Here is an 18,815-nt window from a genome sequence, read left to right on the forward strand (position 1 = left end):
ACAGGGTTCCTCCCATAAAGCACAAGGTGGAGGTAGAAGGACTTGGGGAGGAGAGGGATGGACATTCAGGGTGACTAGTGATGATGTTCCTGGTCTCACCTCATGTGCCAGTGGAGGCTGGCATCCAGCCATCACTTACTGAGCACCTCCTATGTTCCGGCTCTGGGTTAGGGGCACAACAAGGAACAAAGCGGGTCTAGTCAACTGCCTTCCGTCACGGGGTAATGCCTGGAACAGTGTGTTGAGGAGTGTAAGGTGATACTGCCTGGTAACCAGGAGGTAGGTGGCAGAACTGGAAGCCACACCAGCCACTATATTACTATCTCCCAGGAGGATTTGGGGACCAGGTTAGAAAGGTGTGAGGCTGTGAGCCAGGCTGCTGTTTGGGCACTGATGCTCCCAGAGGGGTCCTGGGTAGGTTACTGTCACTGACCTTTTATATGCTCCCCATCGTCCACAGCTGCAACGCAGGGCTCATGACAGTGCTGACCTGCAGAACTGCTAGGATGTCGTACAAGTAAAAATACATAAAGATTTTAATTTTAGACCGTTGCTGCTGTGTAACAGGAGGTTATTTATATCAAAAATAATTAAATTAAAATAAAATGAAACATCCAGCATTCAGTGCATCACTGCCAAGATGGCCATGGCTGCCTTGCTGCATGGAGCAGATGTAGAACTGGCTAATCACTGCGGAGAGTTCTGTGGAACAGTGCAGTCTCTAAGTCCTAGCCCAGTCACGTGCCCACCACTGTAAGCTCTCAGAGCTGAGTTCCCATAGCCAGCATGGACCTTGTCAAGGAGTAGTTGTTTGACAATTATTTATTGAAAGAAATAACCAATGAACCTGACCCCAGACCCAGCATAAATCACAGGCTCACATACACATCAAACAGCAACACCATCACTGCCCCAGCTCCCCCCACTTCTGCCCAGGGAGGCAAGGCTTAGTAGAAATCTTCAGGGTCAGAGTCTGAGCCTGCGCCTTGCTGGTTCTGGATCTGACTTTGCTTCCGGTACAGACAGGCCACCTGGGGAGAGGGTAGGGGTGGGTCAGTAGCCCTTGGGCTGTCCATCTCTAGTGCTCCAGTCAGAGCAGCCTATGAAAAGCTGAGTTGCCATGCAGCCCAGCCCAGGGCAGCCCATCCCTCTCCCAAGGCCTCACCTGGGCACTGGTGGTAGCCTGTTCTGGCTTCTTGTCTTCACGGACTCGAATGAACCGAGGGAAGCGAAGAGAGATCCCTTTCTCACTGTCCACCTGGGAAGGAGGCAGTGGTGGGGGCTCTGTGGTACTCCAGCCTCAGGCTGCTAAGTAGCCCTATCTAGTCTCCTCCTCCCTCTTCCACCCTGGCTTCAGTTTCCTGACCCATACAAAGGGGCTGAGCAATGGGTTGTGAGGATTAAAGAAGGCATCAAAGTGCTTGTACCTGGTGCAGAGTATTTGCTGCTACAGCTGTTACTTATGCAGTTACTATCATAATGACAACTGGACCTCAGGGCATGGATTCTCAGAACCATGCTGTGGGGATCCAATTACAGCTGCCAGTTCTCTGGAGCCCTGTGGCCCTAAGTCAGACATGCCAGCTCTCTAAGGAGCTATTGCCTCACTTAACTGTTTTGTTTGTTTTGGGCAGTACTGGTGCTTGAACTCAAGATCTCATGCTAGGCATGTGAGTCACCCTCTTCTTACTTGAAACAGAATGCTCACACCGCTGCAGCATCCTGGTGTTATTCCATGTCAGCAGGTCATACTTGTTGCCAGGGGCCCCTGGCTCCTAATGAGCAGCAGCATGAGTTAGAAATTTAAATGAAATGAAAAGTAGGTGATCCCCATTTAGAAATAGTCCACTTTTAATCCCCACAAGTGTGGTGGTGCACAACTGAAATCCCTACACTCAGGAGACTGAGGAAGGAAGATCCTGAGTTGGAGGCAAACTTCAAAAACACACAAAAAAGAACTAGGTGTGCCATGGCACACCTTTAATCCCATCTACATGGGAGGCAGAGGTCAGAGGATCACAAGTTCCAGGCCAGCCCACTCAAAAAATTAGTTGAGACCCTGTCTCAAAAACGAACTAAAAAAGCAGAGACTGGGAGTGTAGCTTAAGTAATAGAGCACTCGTGAGGACCTGAGTTCACTCCCTAGTACTGAAGAACAACAACGAAAGTATGTGCTGCAGACTGGAAGAAAGTTCAGTGGGAGAACATTTTACACTGACCCTGCAAGGCTGTCCAGTGAGGCCTGTACTGGAGACCCCGGGCTCACTTATCACTGCAGCTGGTAACCGAGGACTATGCTAAGGACGCAGCTGACAGAGGACAGCAGACACAGAACTGTGAAGCTGGTTCACATGGGAATTGGTTCTGTGGAGTAACTGCACCCAGGAAGGACACACTTCGGGGACACACACTGAGCTGTGACTTAGAAGACCTGAGTTTTCTAAGCAAAGGCAAGAAGGGGACACTAAGGGAGGAATGTCCCTGCTCTCCTCTTTCTACTATTGGGAATTCTCTTCTTTTTTTCAAATGATTTTTGACTTTATTATCTGTAACCCTAACACTGAAGTTTTCTCAATCCTCACACAGAAGAGCAGATGTGGGTCCCAGGTCCCCCCCAGGGGCTCCTGGTCCCTCCTGGAGCCCTGTCCACGCCATGTCACTCACCAGGCCCCGGGCAGCGGGATAGATGGGGGAGAGGGAGAGGTCGGCACACTTCACCTCCCATACAGCACTGGGGTCCAGCCAGTGGTCGGGGGCCACAGCACCATCTACCCGCACATAGGGGCGTGGAGTGGGCAGTACCAGGGCCTGCAGTGAGGAACGGGTAAGAGGGAGAGGGTCTCAGATCTCAAAGTTAAAGCCAAGGGTCTGTGTGTGGGGGCAGTTAGGGACTGGGGAAAGAGGGAGGAAAATGAGGGAAAGGACAGGCGGGCAGCCATTAAAGTGAAAAATCTGGATAAAGGTAGCAAGGTGAATGGGAGACAGGAAGAAAGAAAGTCAGAGACCCTGGGAACTGAGGAGTGATATTAAAAGGCAAAAAGGGGCAGAGGCCTAGGGGTAGGGGGGACAAGAACCTAGGGTGGGGGAAGGGACAGAGACCCAGAGAAAGGGGGACAGAGACCCAGAGAGAGGGGGAGAAACTCAAAGAGATAGGAACAGAGACCCAGACAGAAAGCCAAGGAATGGGACAGAGATGGCATCAGGACCCAGGTATACAAACATGTAGGATAGAGATTCACATCCCAAAATACTTGTGACCATGACAACAAGCAATCCCTTTCATCTGGGGTTCACAAGAACTTTACAGGGACAACTCCACAGGACCCCTGTCAAATGCACATGCTGCCCAGGACAGGTGAGAAACTCAGGTAGATGAGGCCCCCAGGCCAGTGGCACCAGGTAACCAGATGTATTGTCCATGCTGAGCTCCAAGACACTGGAGACCAGGAGTCCTGCACGCAGAGGCGTATAGGTGGAGATGGTGTGTCTGCAGGGCTCACCTGGAGACTCTGGTGATGTGCCTCCAGCTCCTCATCACTAAAGCCAGTTCCAAGCTGCAGGGAGAACAGGGTGGGTCAAAGAAGTTGGGCTGGCAGCCGGCCCAGCACCTCCTCCTGCTCCTGTCATCTAAAGACCCAAATCCATGCACACTGGTCATCCCCAACCCATTGCAGTCCAACCAGTGTGCACAGAAACCAAAGAATGACAATGAAGTGGGGTGGGGTGTTGAGTATGCAGTCAGCACCTTGATGGCCAGCCAAAGTCCATGGAAGAAACCTGTCTTTCTATTGTGTCTCCCTGATCAGGAAGATGCTCCCTTGGGCTCCCCAACATCCCAAGTGCCTGGGAACCTATAGCTGTCATCTCTGCTCTTAACACAGCAAAGGCTAAAAGAATAATAAATACTGAGTGCTGGCTGACAAGACAGGTATCTTTAAATTACTGATTTAAACTTTCCACTGGAAAGCCCTTTTTTATTGAGATCCTTGATTTTTTTTGTTTTGCAATCCCATGTGTTATTTCTTGCTCTTTATTCTTGAATTTGTAAGTGTCCTATTCAAAAAACCACTACCTAGGCCTTATCTTCAAGTGTTGTGTCCGTGTTTTCCTGAAGTACTTTTAAAGTTTCTGGTCTCACATTAAGGTCTTTGATCCATTTTGAACCCATTTTGTACACGGCACAGAGAGCAGAAAAGGGGGCAAATATGATCAAAGTGCTTTATGTGCACACACAGAAATAATCACAAAGAAACCCTTCATACATACATGGTAATGGAACTCCATTCTAGATAAATAATGGAAAAGGGCGATAGACTGCTGCCTAAAGGCATGTTGGATCCTAAGATCACTTTGATCATAATCTGGTGGGTTCATATGATTCACCAGGACTGAGCGATCTTAGCATCACTCCAGGGCACTGGCTCAGGAAACCAGGCGTAGCCACTTGAAAATTCTTGTGCAGGCTTCAACTGGTGTTACCATATTTCTTAAATGCATGTGACACAATGTAAAATAAAAGATTTAAAAGACAAAAAGGCAGAAAATATGACCTCTTAGCGAGAAGGAACTCAACTCTGGAAATGCAAATAAAAATTCCTTCCAATGTCAGCAGTCCTTGTCTATGTGGCAGTGGGATTCTGGGTGATATTTTGTTGTTTTCCAGCAAAATAACCAAATGTGTTAGATATGGGAACATAGGAAGTACACAGGAAAAGCCAGTCACATTGCACAGTATAAATTCTTTTCCTAAACTTGGGGAAAACAACAACAAACAAAAAAACCCCACTACTTTTCAAGAATCCTTTACACATAGGGGTGGGCTATGACCAATGAACCTTAAGCAGAAGTTGTTCAGTGGCTGAAGCTAACTCTGGTGACTGTCCCTTCTTTGCCCTTGAGCCTTCCCCCTCCTGCTAATGCATCATGCAAAGCCATGATGGCTGGAACACCTGCAGCCACATTATGACCATGAGACAAGAAGCCCATGACAAAAACTACGGGGAATGAAGGAGCCTGGATCCTAATGACACTGGAGAACCATCTGCCCTCTCCACACTCTACACACATGAGAAAAGACAAGGTCCTACATACAGCTACATACCACTACATACAGCTGAACTCAATTCCTGATGTAGCTTCTTTACACCTTTCTACACTAACCTATTTTTCTTTCTTTTTTTTTTGCAGCACTGGGGTTTGAACTCAGGTGCTCTACCACTTGAGCCACTCCACTCATGAACTATTTGCCCAGGCTGGCTTCAAAATGTGATCCTCCTGATCTCTGCCTCTTGAGTAGCTAGGATTATAGGCACAAGCAATGGGCACTTGACCTAATCTATTTTTCTATATGAGCAAGGCTTTTTTATAGAATCAGAAAGAATGAACAGGACTAACAAAACAGGAGTTCTTCAAATGGACAATGTGACTGCCTGTTTGTCTGGACCCTCCTCAGGATGCCCGATGGGAAGTCCCCCCAGAGTCTAATCTACCTCCCTCCTGCTTCTGCAGCGAGCACCCAGCCCTCAGGACCTTGCATATGGCCTGCAGCTCCTCACTGTCTTCATCGTAGGCAGCCAGCAGGAAGCCCCCATACCGGCCAGCGCGCTTCCCTCGGCCCAGGTAGGCACCAATCACCACGAGGTCCAGAGTGTCACCCACACCTTCGAGGTAGTCCTTTTTCAGCTGCAGAGAGGATCGAAGGATGAGGAGGCACCCAGGTGGGGCATCACTGATGGAGTGGGAGGAGAGGTGAGATGGGGAAACTTGGGGTTACCAGTTTTTTTGAGACAAGATCTTGCTATGAAGCCCAGGCTAGCCTTGAAATCTTAAGCTTCCTGCCTCAGCCTCCAGACAGCTGGGATTACAGATGTGCCCTACCATGCTTGGCTGTAGTCATTTTGATTCCTTCCTTCCCTCAGTCCTGAGACAGCCCACTCATTTGAACAGAGAACACTTATCCATGCATTTGAAAGAAGCATTTATGAAGTGCTGACTGTGCCAGGCAAGTGCTCATGAACAGTCAGGCTGGTGGTGTACCTCAGTGGTAGAGTGCTTGCCTAGTGCTTGCCTAGCATACACAAGCCCTGGGTCCCATCCTCAGCACTACAAAGGGTTCATATTTTCTCAGACAGGAAAGGTTTGTACTCACAGCTGCTTCTAGTCCTGGAGGAGACAAACAGAAATGCACAGCAGGCCCGACCAGCTCAGCTCCCCAACACTTCTGCTCTGAACCTCCGCCCACTCCTCACACCCCTTTTCCACAGGTGTCTCCATCGCCTCCTGCCAGACAGCAGCCTCGTCCCCCAACCACCCACTACCTATAGAGCAGCCAGAGGACCACTGCAAAATGACAAGGGGACCCAGTGCCCACCTGCATGATGACTGGCCTCCCCAACTCTCTAGAAGACAGTTGAGTTGCCTCTCCTGGTGGTCTGGCACCTGCTCACTTCTGACCCCATGTGGTCCGCCCTGCTTCTTGTAGTGCTGAGCCTGTTCCCACCTCAGAACCTTTGCACCTGCAGGCTCTTGGCCCCATCTTCACATAGCCAACCTCTTCCCTGTCCTCAGCCCTACATCCATCACTGGCTCTCAAGACTTTTCAGGATCACGCAGAGTTGACTGCTTTCCCCACGAGTTCATCACTGCCTGACTTTAGCTTCCTGGCTGACTCCTTTCTGTGTGCCTTGTGAGGTGTGGAGGCAGCTCAGGGAGAGCAGGGTCTCCTGCCTGGTCTCCTCACCCAGGTCTCCTGGGTTGCTGGGTAATTCTCGGTTGATCTTTGAAGAACTCACTTGCTGGGACATGCAGAGGGAGGAAATTGGCCCTAGGCAGACTGTGCAAAGGCCCCATGAGCTCAAACAGGGAGCAGCCAGAAACTCAGTACCCAGTACCATGGGGTGGGGAATTACTTCCAGACCAAGAAGGCCAGGCTGGGGTGGAAATCACCTTGAGCCAATTGTGTGACCTCTTGGCGATCTCATAGGTGGCATCGATGTCCAGGGTCTTCACCATTAGCCCCTCGCAGGAGTCTGCAGGAGACATAGGAGCATGGCTCTTAGGAGGTCCAGCTTACCAGGCAGGATTCTGGTCAAATCCCATGGGGTCAGGGATGGGCTGGGGTCAAGGTCAGCATAGGTCTCGGGAGGCTGCAGGCCTCCAGGGAGAGAAGAGAGGCTGTCCTCACCTTTCACAGACTGCTCCAAGAACTCGGCGATCTGCTCTGTGTCCTTGGTGTCCAAAGAGGTGGCGAAGGCAAATTCGCCCTCGGTTTCCACAAAGTTTTCTCGAAGCAGCTGCCGCCGTCGCGACAGGGGCTTCCGGACCAGGGACTAAGGAGAGATGGGATACCACTGTGGGAACAAAGAACAGAAGCCCTGACCTGGAGACCAACAGGGGGCATGTGAACACAAGTCACGTGACATGAGATAGCTTCCCAGAGCCTTGGAGAGGGCAGAGCCTGGACATCTGCAGGAGTCAGAATTCAAAACTCAGGCCCAGGTACTAGCGAGAGGAGTGGATACAGACTCAATGACCTCAGGAACATAGGACAAGGACCTTGACCTTGCCAGAGAATGATAAACACTTTATGGAGTTCTTGTCTTTCAGTTGAGGTGGTGCAGGAGGTACGGGGCTTGAACTCAGGGCCTCGGACTTACCAGGTAGGAGCTCTACCACTTGAGTCACACCTCTAGTGCTTTTGCTTTAGTTAGTTTTTTTCAGATAGGGTCTTGCCTGGACCAAATTTTTGATTGAGACAGGGTTTCACTAACTTTTTTCCCTGGGCTGGCGTCAAACTTCAATTCTCCTGATCTCTGCCTGAGTAGCTGGGACTACAGGCATGAGCTACTGTGCCTTGCCTACCTGTTGTCATTTTAGCAACCAGCCCAATACGGGTGAAAAAGCAATTTAGGACTATAAGGTTAAGATACATGTTTCCAACGGGATATTTTCTATGCTAATCTAGGCGTTGAATACTTGTTCTGTGTGAGAACCACACAGAAAACAGTCATCCCTTAGTATCTGCAGGGATAGGTTCTGTGAGCCTCTGCAGACACTAAAACCCACACATGCTTTATATAAATAGTGTATTTGTATAGAACCCACACACATCTGCCCAAATTCTTTAAAGCACTGCCAAGTGACTTACAGTACCTTCCACAATGTAAGCACTTTTTGCTTACAAAAAGTGAGACTACAGCTTAGAGGAGAATGGTGAGAAAAACTATTCATGTTCAGTACTAGTAAATCTTTTTTTTTTTTCTTTCAAATATTTTGGAGATGAGGTTGATTGCACCCAGGGATGAGAAACCTGAAGATATAAAAGGCCAAATGTGTCCTTGGCTCTTTGGTGTCCATCGCACCATCCAGCTCTGCTGCTGTTCAGAAAAAGCAGCTGCGGAAGTGTGAGCAAATCATGAGGCTGTGCTCCCCCAGATAAATCTTATTTTCAAAGCTGAATGCGGTGGTGCACACCTGTAATCCCAGCATTCAGGAGGCTGAGGAGAGTTCTAGGCCAGCCTTTGCTACATAATAACCTGTCTCAAAAACTCAACCCATCTCACCAAACAAACAAGCCAACCAATCAAAACTAAAACCTTTCTTTAAAAAAAAAAAAAAAAAAACACACATGTTGACACAGATCTGGCTCCAAGGCCATAGTTTTTGAGTTCAGCTCATTTCACGTCTACTCTGAAATGAAGTCAACAGTCCCATGGAAACAGACCTGCTCCCTACTGATTCACAATCCTCTCCCATCATGCCATAGGCTGAAACTTCTGCTGGTCAGGACCAGTCCTGCTCGAGGTCAGTGGGCAGATTTTAACCTGAATATGACACTGAGCCTCTTCCTTGCCCAGTGTCACTCAAGAAGAGAACATCAAGGGAAAAGAGGAGGGAGGAGAGGAGAGAAGAAGGGAAATAAGTCTCCCAGTTCAGCCTCTCATCCAGCTCAGAGGATGGCTTCGCTCTCCTAGGTCACACTACCCACCACCCCTTGGCCCATCGTGGAGCAGAAGCTCACCTCTCCATTGAGGTAGATTAGGTCGAAGGCATACAGACACACCTGCACCTGGATCTCCGACGCATCCACCTCCTGGTTGGAGCAAAACAGAGACCAGGCAGGAGTGCAGAAGGTGAGATGGATAGCTGGGTCTCTTCCCGTCATGCCTCAGGCAGCACCTACCACTCCCCAGCTTTCACAACTAAGGCCACACCCTGAGAAGGTGGCAATGCCGCTGGCCCCAGCTCTAAGTCACCATGGCTCTCAGATAATCCTGACCTCATTCTTCTTCACCAGACATCTCCTTTTCCAGCCTCCATTGCAGTTAATGGTGGTGACATACCACAACTCTGACAGACCAGATAGAAATGAGAACCTGCACAGGATGTGGGGCTTCCTGGGACAGATCTTTCATAATAAAATGATAGATATACAGAACAAGGGTCCTTCTGTCCTTTCTAATTGGGATATTTGGATGGCTGGAGCCATGGCAGCCACTTTGCCAAAGGCTAAGTGATCCACATCCAGACAGACTTTTTGGGTTTGGGCAGGACCTGCAGTCAGTAGTGGAGGGAAAATGACAGTGTGGGGCCATGGAAGGTGGCAGAGAGGGCTGAGGCTACCTTTCGTTTGCGAGTGGTGAGCACTTGGAATGGCTGAATCTGCTTTTTTTCCCGGTCCCAAGCCACAGCTTCAGTGTCTAGGATGAAGGATGTGACTGAAGGGAGTTTAATCTGAAAAGTGAAGGAAGAGACACAGGCTCGTAAGAGGTGGAGGATGTGGTCAAAGACACTGGGAACAAATTCCCTTTTCCTCCTGCAGTTTTCAAGATCCCCTGACAAATGGCTGGAGACCCTCAGAGACACATGAGAACACTCTGGAGCCTCTGCCATCTCCCTCTTCCTTTCAAGCACATTCAAACCTGCGACTTCCCCTTCAAAGTCTCTGAGCTTTCTCCCTGCTTCAATACAGCCTGGCTGAGCCCCCTCATCTTGCTGGCCTCCACCCTCCCCCACTCCCCCACTGACCCCTACAATCCGTTCCCCTCCCAGCAGCAAAGATTATCTTGGCAAATCCTGAAAGTGATCTCTGTACATCCTGAAAAAAACCATCTCAAAACTCCCCCAAGCTGTGGGACTATCTTCCATCCACCCCTGGTCCTCCCTCACCTTATCTGGTCCTCTAGCCTCTGTCTCTTCACCCCAGCATGTTAGCCTCTCTATTTCTCAAGTGAACTATGCCCCTCTTACCACTAGGCTTTTGCACATGCTGCTTCCTCTGCTGTTTCCTGTTGCCTCCCCCATTTGCCTCCCCTTGGAAGCCTTTTGTCCCCCAATGAAACACTCTGGTGCAAATCTAGGGGGTACCATGCATGCTGCATCCAGAGTCAAGGAGCATTAACAGTGCTGTTTTCCTGGCACTTAGTCTGAGTCAGATCTTTTCTTCCACAGGCCCCAGAGTGCTAGTCCTTTTCTTCAAATCCCTGATTTGGATGTAAAATTTGAGCCGATCATGTGAGTCCTGATGAAGGTCTGCTGGCCTTGCTAGGCCGTGAGCTCAGTGAGGCAGAGCCCATGGCAGGGCCAGCTGTCAAACCCCAGCTCTACCACAGAGCAGATGCTCAGGAACAACTTGCTAAGTGAGTGTGTGAGAGAAGCCAGATACAGAAGACTATGCACTAACTGATACCATGGATAGGAAGCTCTGGAAGAGGCAAAACCAACCTGTGGAGACCAAAAACACACAGCATTTGTTGCCTCTGGTGGATGGATGGCAAGGGGGACAAAGGAGAGAAGCTGTTTGGGCCAGGGGATCGAGCAAATACTTTGAAGTGATGAGACCACAGAATGTGTTTCATGGGATGTTGGTCACATAGGTATTTAAACCTGTTTGAACTCATCAAACCATATACTGTACACTTAAAATCAGAACCTTTCATGGCAATTACATCTAAATAAAACTGGGTAAGAAAAGAGTCCCAGGCACTGAGCAGAAACCCTGCAATGCCTGTATTCTACTGTCACCATCACCTCTGCAGTCTGCACCAGGCAGAGTTCCCAACACTGTGCAACTTGCTTGTTGAAGGAACCAATTTCCTAACTGACTAGGGCCAGGCAAGTGGAAATGAATTTCTACTACAAAAGGCCCACACAGATAAACCCCAGCTCCAGCAAAGCCCTGCTCAACCTTGGGGTTTCTATTTCTGAGGTTCTGGGCCAATCCACAGGCATCCCTCCCCTTTCCTCCAAGCCCTAGCCATGCCTTCTCCTGGCAGGGGTGGCAAGCTCCACCCAGGCTTTCTGGCTTTTCCTAGGGTAGCCAGGGGACCCAGTGCTGGATAGTGACCCCAAGCAGGAACCAGTGGGGGTTGAGGGGCTAGAGAAGTCAGGAAAGAGTTAACTTTCACTGTGGAAGGACAGAAACAGGAACCTCTCTCCCCCTTTCTGTCAGGAAGTATGGCAGCCATGGGGGATGACAGGGGACATGTATGGGGATAAAAAGCAGCCAGGGAAAGTAGAGGACAAGGCAGAAGCAGGCTGGGCTCAGGAGGAGAAGAGTGTATCACTGGGTCAGCCTCCAGGCTTAAGAAGCAAATTACATCTGGTCAGGCTAAGCGTAAGAAAGTGTCACATGTGTTGCAGCTAACCACACACCAATCTCCTTCTAATGAATCTTCACTGTGCCCAGCTGGTCCCTGGTTCTTTGCCTCCACATATGCAGCCCTGCAAGCCGATGCTCACCTTGGGGATGCGGCTGATGATATCAGGATACTTTCCTGTGTTATCTTCCTGATTCCTGCTAAAGATCTTCACCTCCCCGCCTTCCAGAACATGGATCTACCATGGAGGAAGGAAGTGAAATAAGACTCAGTCTACTCCATGCAGCCCTGCCTTTCCCTTCAGACCCCTCCACCACTGGCAGAAGGTTCAAGAAGCTCTGATGCATAGACCTGAACACATGAGCTCCTGGTGCCTCGGCAATTCCCACCACGTTTTTTTTAATCACCTCTACTCCTTGCCCCTGTGAGCACATCTACCTTCTGTCTGAAAACAGTCATGCTGTGAACACCATTCGTTTTTCTGCTGTTGGCTTAGTTTTTAAATACACTTTGGTCACAGTCCTTGAGCAGGTTATGTTGTTATCTCAAGAAAGCTACATATATATATAGTTTCCTAATTTTTCTGAGTACTATTCTGAAGACCCACCTTCGATGCAGAGTCTGTGGAATCCATGGCTGTAGCCACCTCAAAGCCCCAGACAACACTGCCTCACATGCCATGAACACTAAGGTGGACCCAAATCCCGCCAGGACTTAAGTGTCATTCCATGCTTCCTTACTGACCGGGACACACATACCTGTCACTGCACTAGTACCATGGCAGGTGGCTGTTGTGATTTGACAGTGCGTACCTGTGGAGCCAGCATTTCCTGACCTCTCACTACTGCAGGTCGGGATTTCGAATGACTCCACCCTCCCCTGGAGGAGGTCATTATTATTGCATGCACTGTGTACAGGGAAAACTGAGGCCCAGAGACAGCAAGGTCAGCCGGGCAGTAGGTGCAAGGGCAGTGCCGCTCAGAGCCTGGCCATGTGCCTGGGAGCCTGCCATACCTGGGCCCTCTGCCCATCGTATTTGTACTCGCAGGTGAAGGCTGCCTCCTCAAAGCGCTTCAGGACCTCGCTGACACCCCGAGTGGGATGGGCCAACATAGGTTTCAGGGGGACCCCTGGGAGGACAGAGAGGTGAGTTAGGGGAGCCTGGAGGCAGAGTGAGGGTGATTTAATAGGTCACAGAACTATAGAGAGGTGGAGGTCACATACACACCTAGGGACTAGTGTTCCCTCTGTCTGTGTGAAAGAATGGGGCTTCCCACATTTGAGAGGGGCCCGCTTGACACCATAGTCCAGCCTCTGCAGTAGCTGGGAAAGCACACAGATGCCCCATCTGGTCACATCTTTAAAGTCTCACTGCCTCTTTCCCTCTCCCCACATTTTGGACACAGATGTGACAGTAAGCATTAGAGTGACCACTTCAGAATGTCAGAATGCCTAGAAGAGCCCTGGACACAGCTGCCTGCCTTGCTCTGGACACTTCTATATGCACAACAGATTCAGTCTGACCAACTGCTGCCTTCTGGGGTATCTAGGTTGCAGTGGGCTCACCCATAGCCTGTCCAACTCAGAAGGGAAAGCTCTCAGAAGAGAAGAGGGGTTCTTGGCACCAGGGACCATTCTGGCGGAGAGGGCAGTAGCCTGTGAAGATTCTCAGAGGGTGCCTGAGGGCCTCTCCCACTGGCTTCCCTGAGCATGGGTGTCCCAGGCTGGAGGGCACATGGGTGGTACCTGGACTCAGCCTGCAGTGTTTGGGGAGCTGCTCCAGGCCGTGTTCCAGCAGCAGAGGGACGATGCGGTCTAGGTCAGGTACCTCACTGGGGTGGGAGCAAGAGGAAGATGCGTTCTAGAAATTGTACAACGTGACAACTCTGCAGTCTAGGTACAAGTGCTGCTGGGGAAAGACCCCTGAGCCATGCTCAGAACCTGGGCTCCTGAGCATCCCTGCACTGGTCACTCATTGTCACCATTTTGAGCCCCTTTTAGTCACTATCCATCACTCTCTCTCCCCCAGTCTTGGCCCACCATCACCCCTTTATCAGTCACCCTTAGATCAGGGGTCTCCACAGCTACATGAAGCCCACTCATGGCTGTGCTCAAATCTAGTTTCTCAAGGCCAGTCTCTGCCTCCCAGGACTGATTTAGCTGGTATGGGATGGGCCCAACCACAGCAGTAAGAGCAGACCACAGAAAGAGGTGAGCCCTGCCTGGATACAGGAGCTTGGCACCAGAGTGGGTGGCCAGCCCAGAGTGGGTACACTTGTGGAACTGCTCACCAGCCCATTTGCCTTTGACAGTCATCACCTCACTGTCGCAAGCTCTGGGTCAGCTGTTAGCCAAGATCCCACACATGACTGGCCCTCATTTCAGGAATGTTCTGTCTGTGACTGTCAAATTCCTCACTAGGGGTCAGTCACCAGTTGCTCACTGAGTCTCTTAGGGTCTTTCCATACACAGCCCTGGCTGAAACCACAGACCCTCCAGAGACTGGCCCTCATGTGCCATCAGCCTTCTGCCTCTTCTGCTCACTCCTGTCATGTCTGCCACCATCCTGATCTTAGCATCCTTGTGCTAGCACAGTTCTGTCTAGATCACCACCCCTTTCTCTCTGCCACCAGATCCATGCAATTACTAATATGACGCCACCCTGTCCCAATACCTCACCAGAACGTCTGCTTCAGGGCCATGCTCTGCTCCTCTAGCCACGTCTTTCTGACCTCTGCTGTCTTGCCCTTTCCAGCATCCACCATGGCTGGGGGAAACTCTAGGAAAAGACCCACCAAGGGCTTAGGGATTGGTCTCACTGCTCAGCTGCCTGGGGTCACAGTGGGTGCTGTGCTACAGGGCAAGGAACACCAGATTTGGGTGCCCAAGAGCCTCTCTCAGGGGAGAGCCTGTAGTGGCATCAACCAAAGGGTAGGGTGGAGGATAGTTCTGAGAAGGGAAGGCCTGGCAGTGCTAGTGGGCATGAAGATGGGCAGGATGAGCTCACCTTGTCCTGGAGGTGTAAGACTCACAGCCTGGGCAAGGGCAGCCAGCACTGATTGCTCAGCCAGCCCAAGGCGCAGCCGCCCACTCAGGGACCTGAGAAAGAGAGCAGCACCAGGTGAGCTGTCTGGCTCCTTTCCAGTATCATCCTCTATACCTTGTTTCTGCCTCCCCTTGTCTCCCCCAACCTTGACTTTTTGTAGGCCTCCTGAATACCCAGAACAACCTTCAGGGCCTGGAAGTAAACATTCAATAGTGGAAACCGCCCCGCCAGGAATGGTTGTGACCACTGACATTCCTGGGACAGAAGCAGGCACTTCCAAGGTGTCTTTATCCCTCATTTCAGCTGCCCTGAGAGAGTGAGAGGCTCAAGGAGGACAAGTCACTGCCACAGCTGGGGAAGGTGCCAGAACATGGCTTCTTGCTGGGTCTGGTAGTTGAGACCTGAACCCAACCCAGGCCTCACCTGGAGCAAGTGACTACACAAGTGGCCTAACGCCATGTATTTTCACTTCTCATCAACTGGGTTGGGGAGCACAGGGTCCACACCAGAGCAGCTTGGGGGGCTGATACATGAAGCACATGGCATAGGGCAGGGTGCCAAAAATGTTCTATGGTGTGAACAATCAGTGACTGCTTCCACAGTCAGGGCAAACACCTGGCTTTGTGCTGTGCTGTGCTGTGCTGTGCTGCCAGTCTCTCAGCAGAGCAGACATCATTAATCAATCATGGCACATGTTACCCATGGGCCCCAGGACTCCACTCCAGGAAGTACCATCACTAGGGCAGACCTCATTAATCAATCATGGCATATTTGACCCAGAAGTCCAGGAAGAACCAAGGGAGGGGACTTGGCTCTCTTTCCATGCCCTGTGGGTCTGGGTCTGGGTCTGGGTCTTCCTCATGCTTTTTTGACCTGCTGGGTTTGTATGCCCCTCCTCAGTTTCACAGGCCCACACACTCACCTTGCGATGTACCTGGCTTCTGAGTGGCGGCAGGCAACGAAGAGGCCTTTGATGATGTCTATCTTCTTGGCTGTGGACTGGAGGAGTTAGGAGAGAGTAGACACTGCCTGGTGATCACAGAAGGAAGACCCATCCTCCCATCTTTGGAATACCTCCTCCTCCCCACACCTCCCAGCTCTCAGGGCAATAAAAATGAGTCCATGCTTCTTCTTGTCTCCCTCCCTCTTTGGCCAGCAAACATTTATTGAGTCCTGACATCCAGCAGGCAGGGTATGAGGTGATAAGGGTTCCAGAACACTCTTCCAGTGAGAGCCAGGACAGGAAGCTTCACCCCCACAAGCAGAACTAAAGCGACCCAGCCCCAAATTGTCCAAGCAGAAGCCTTCCCACCACATGCATGGCCTTAGGCACCGAGGTGTCTGGGGCACTGGGACGAGCCACCCAGCTCCACTCACAGCGCTACCAGTGAGCCGGGCGATGTCACGGAATTTGTTGAAGACCCCAGAGGTGGAAAGAGGGGGTGGTGGCAGCATGAGTCTCTGGGTGCTACGGCTGTTCTCGGCCACCAGCCCCACATCACCCTTCTCAGCTGCCTCAGCCCGGATGGACTCCAGCTGCCGACCTTGGAGGGGAAAACAGTTTAGATAAGAGTGTGAAAACAATGATATGGCTACATATCTCCCTTCCACACTGGTGGCCTGGATGTGCTTTCTCCAGCTATATAACTGGAGACCTCCCCATCTCTATTACTTGCCTACTTGGTCGGAATGTCTTGTTAAGCCTCTGTCTCCCACTGTCAGGTATAAGAAGCTGAAGACATTCACACCATGTAAGGCAAGCAGCTCGATGAACATACCATACTCAGAGAGATGTCCAGGCAGCAGTCCCTGTACAGATGGAGCTTAAGCCATGGTGGGATGAGCCCCCAGGGAAGTGTGCAGTTAAGAAGGCTAGGGACCCTTCCCCTATTTAGTCATTAATATCCTCCAGCAGTGACTAATGGCCCTTCTTCTTGTTATTTTTGGTACTCTTTTTTTTAAATCATCATTTTAAAAGTCTGAGGTTTGCTTTGGACTTATTTATTGTCCAGACTTGAGTTCTACAGCGCCCTTAGGGGTACATGCAGGAGGGTTGGAGGATGGAGAGGAGAGACAACATGACAACTCTGGTTAGTGGCTCTCAACCCATTAGCAGCAACACCTCTGGTCACACAAATGTTTGTTATACCTCGTTCCTACTCTGCTCTGCATGCTGAGATAACATGACCTCCCAACAAGCATCATTTCAGGGTACTGCTCTGTCGCTAATACAGAAAGGAAATCAAGGAAAACCATTTACAATGAAACAGCACACACCTCAGTCTACTGACACCGGGCCACCGTGTAGAGGATAAAATGGGATGGTCCAACCCTGCTTGCATGTGCCCATTATTGGAATTACTGTCAGTGTGACAGCTGCCAGGATGAATGGTGTGCAATGGGGCAACTCCCTTTGTACATGGTGATGGGATTTCCTAAACCTGGGCCTCAGGTGGGCATGGTGACACATGCCTATAATCCCAGCACTCAAGAGGATCAAGCAGGAAGATCAGGATTTTAAGGTCAGCCTGGCAAAAAAACCCCAAACAAACCATAACAACAAAGAAACCCCTGAGGGGCCATGAGGAAACCTATGAGCTGAGCACTGCCGAGCTACAGACGGAAGCAACAAAGGGCAGAAAGGGCCTCAACCCAATGGAATCACAGGGCAGGAAAACCTGCATCTGTAACTTGTTATGGGAGGAAAATCAATCCTTCTTTACAAGCTGGGCATTTGACTACTCTTGATGGCTGGAGTCTACAACGGGACTGCTGTGATGTGAGAACCCAGTAAACATACTGTAAGTGAGAGGACTTGACTCTCACTTCCTCTGGCTCCCATGACCCTATCATTCCTGTGAAACCCCCAACCTTTTTCAGTTTTCTATCTTCTCACGAAACCCTCCAACTTCCCCCTTCTTAAATTCTGGGTTTTCCATGGCTCAGCACCACCCCCCAATGTCCTCTTCAACACCCCTCCCTGAACAAATGATAACTTCAGTGCTTTGGTCACCCACTCTAAGCAGAGCAGTCCAAACCTTGGCCTTGACCCAGAGCTGTGGACCTCCAGATTTCTCTCCTTGGAAAGCCTTGTGGGGCACAGATCAAGGTTGCTCAGGCCTGGTACCATGTGGAAATTACCAGCTCCTACTGACTATGCTTGCCTGTCCCCAGTATCCTGTCCTGGTGATGGCTCTGCCACTCAAGAATCACCAGTGAGATCCCTGGGACACCTTTCTTTCCTTCCAGCAATCCCCTCTGCTGTCTCTCTCTTTGCTCCCTATGGCCCTGGCCTGGGTCCTCTTTCCAACATACCTTTGCCCAGCGTGCCTGCTGGCCTCTAAGTCTCCTAACTGTTCTCCACACACGTGTAGAGCCCACCTATCTCCACCCCTTGTTCGCTCATCATTCTTGTATCCTCCTGACCAATACCCAGAACTCAGATGCTCCCCTGGCAGGCACCCAGCCCTCTACCTGCCTCTCCATGTGGTCCTTATCATACCTCCTGCTCCTTCTTCCTCCCTCAGCCCCTATGCTTTGCCAGTCCAAATCCTACCAGAGCTCTGCCACCTCCCTATGCTGAAACTTCAGAGTCCTGAGTCCTGTCTTTGCCTCTTTTCTGTTTCAAGGCCCCATCCCAACATAGTCTGGGCCTGTCTCTCTCCCAAATAACTGTCCTATCCGCATTCTTCCCCACCCTCAGCAAATCTTGCCTTCACATCCTCTTCCCCAATGACCTTTTCCTTCCCCTCCCCTAACTGAATCCCCTCAGACTCTCCCAGCCTCTTCAGTTTCCCCTCTTGCTGGTCCTGCCACCACTGCCCCCATCCCTACTACCTGTGGCCTGGGCCACTGCCTTGAGGAGGACGCCATCACCAACACCCAACTCCAGGCCTTGCTGGGGAGGCCCAAGGCGATTGAGGCTGAGGTAGAGGACCGGGAGCAGGTCTGGAGGTGACAAAGCTACCACAGAGCGCAGCAAGTTGCTCAGTGTCTCCACCATACGGAGCCTGGAGGAGGGTACAGGAATGGGACCATCAGCTTCTTCATGGTCAAGGTGGGGTGGAGTGGGGTGGGGTGGGAAGGGGAATAAAAGGAACAAAGGAAAGGAGAGGAAAGGGCTCACACATAATCTAAGTCTTGTGACCTGGAGCCACAGGCACAACCAGTCT

The 18,815-nt window shown here is 50.7% G+C and overlaps 2 protein-coding genes across 8 annotated transcripts in view; both read right to left on the reverse strand.

Annotated features, from left to right (window-relative positions):
- LOC109697577 (cytosolic phospholipase A2 gamma-like) overlaps positions 1-656 on the reverse strand; it is a 64,791-nt gene extending 64,135 nt beyond the window's left edge. Inside the window, exon 1 of the mRNA XM_074057868.1 lies at positions 100-656. The gene's annotated coding sequence lies outside the window, so the exon portion shown is untranslated. The remainder of the gene's footprint in view (positions 1-99) is intronic.
- Positions 657-812: 156 nt separating this feature from the next.
- The window catches only part of Lig1 (DNA ligase 1), a 41,043-nt gene continuing 23,040 nt past the window's right edge, over positions 813-18,815 (reverse strand). For 6 of the 7 annotated variants that reach the window (XM_074057859.1, XM_020181267.2, XM_074057860.1 and 3 more), the window contains 17 exons: positions 18,481-18,653; positions 16,021-16,187; positions 15,566-15,642; positions 14,605-14,696; positions 14,277-14,376; positions 13,344-13,429; positions 12,612-12,727; positions 11,740-11,835; positions 9,622-9,732; positions 9,020-9,091; positions 7,184-7,328; positions 6,946-7,028; positions 5,530-5,682; positions 3,501-3,554; positions 2,665-2,808; positions 1,166-1,258; positions 813-1,031 (listed from right to left, as the gene is read on the reverse strand). In XM_074057859.1, coding sequence (XP_073913960.1) covers positions 948-1,031; positions 1,166-1,258; positions 2,665-2,808; positions 3,501-3,554; positions 5,530-5,682; positions 6,946-7,028; positions 7,184-7,328; positions 9,020-9,091; positions 9,622-9,732; positions 11,740-11,835; positions 12,612-12,727; positions 13,344-13,429; positions 14,277-14,376; positions 14,605-14,696; positions 15,566-15,642; positions 16,021-16,187; positions 18,481-18,653 — 1,846 coding nt within the window. In that variant the 3' untranslated portion in view covers positions 813-947. Of the gene's footprint in view, positions 1,032-1,165; positions 1,259-2,664; positions 2,809-3,500; positions 3,555-5,529; positions 5,729-6,945; positions 7,029-7,183; positions 7,329-9,019; positions 9,092-9,621; positions 9,733-11,739; positions 11,836-12,611; positions 12,728-13,343; positions 13,430-14,276; positions 14,377-14,604; positions 14,697-15,565; positions 15,643-16,020; positions 16,188-18,480; positions 18,654-18,815 lie in introns of those variants that run through there. The other variant, XM_074057862.1, reaches the window with a different exon arrangement.

This window comes from Castor canadensis, chromosome 16, assembly GCF_047511655.1.
Source record: "Castor canadensis chromosome 16, mCasCan1.hap1v2, whole genome shotgun sequence".
Taxonomy (NCBI): Eukaryota; Metazoa; Chordata; class Mammalia; order Rodentia; family Castoridae; genus Castor; species Castor canadensis.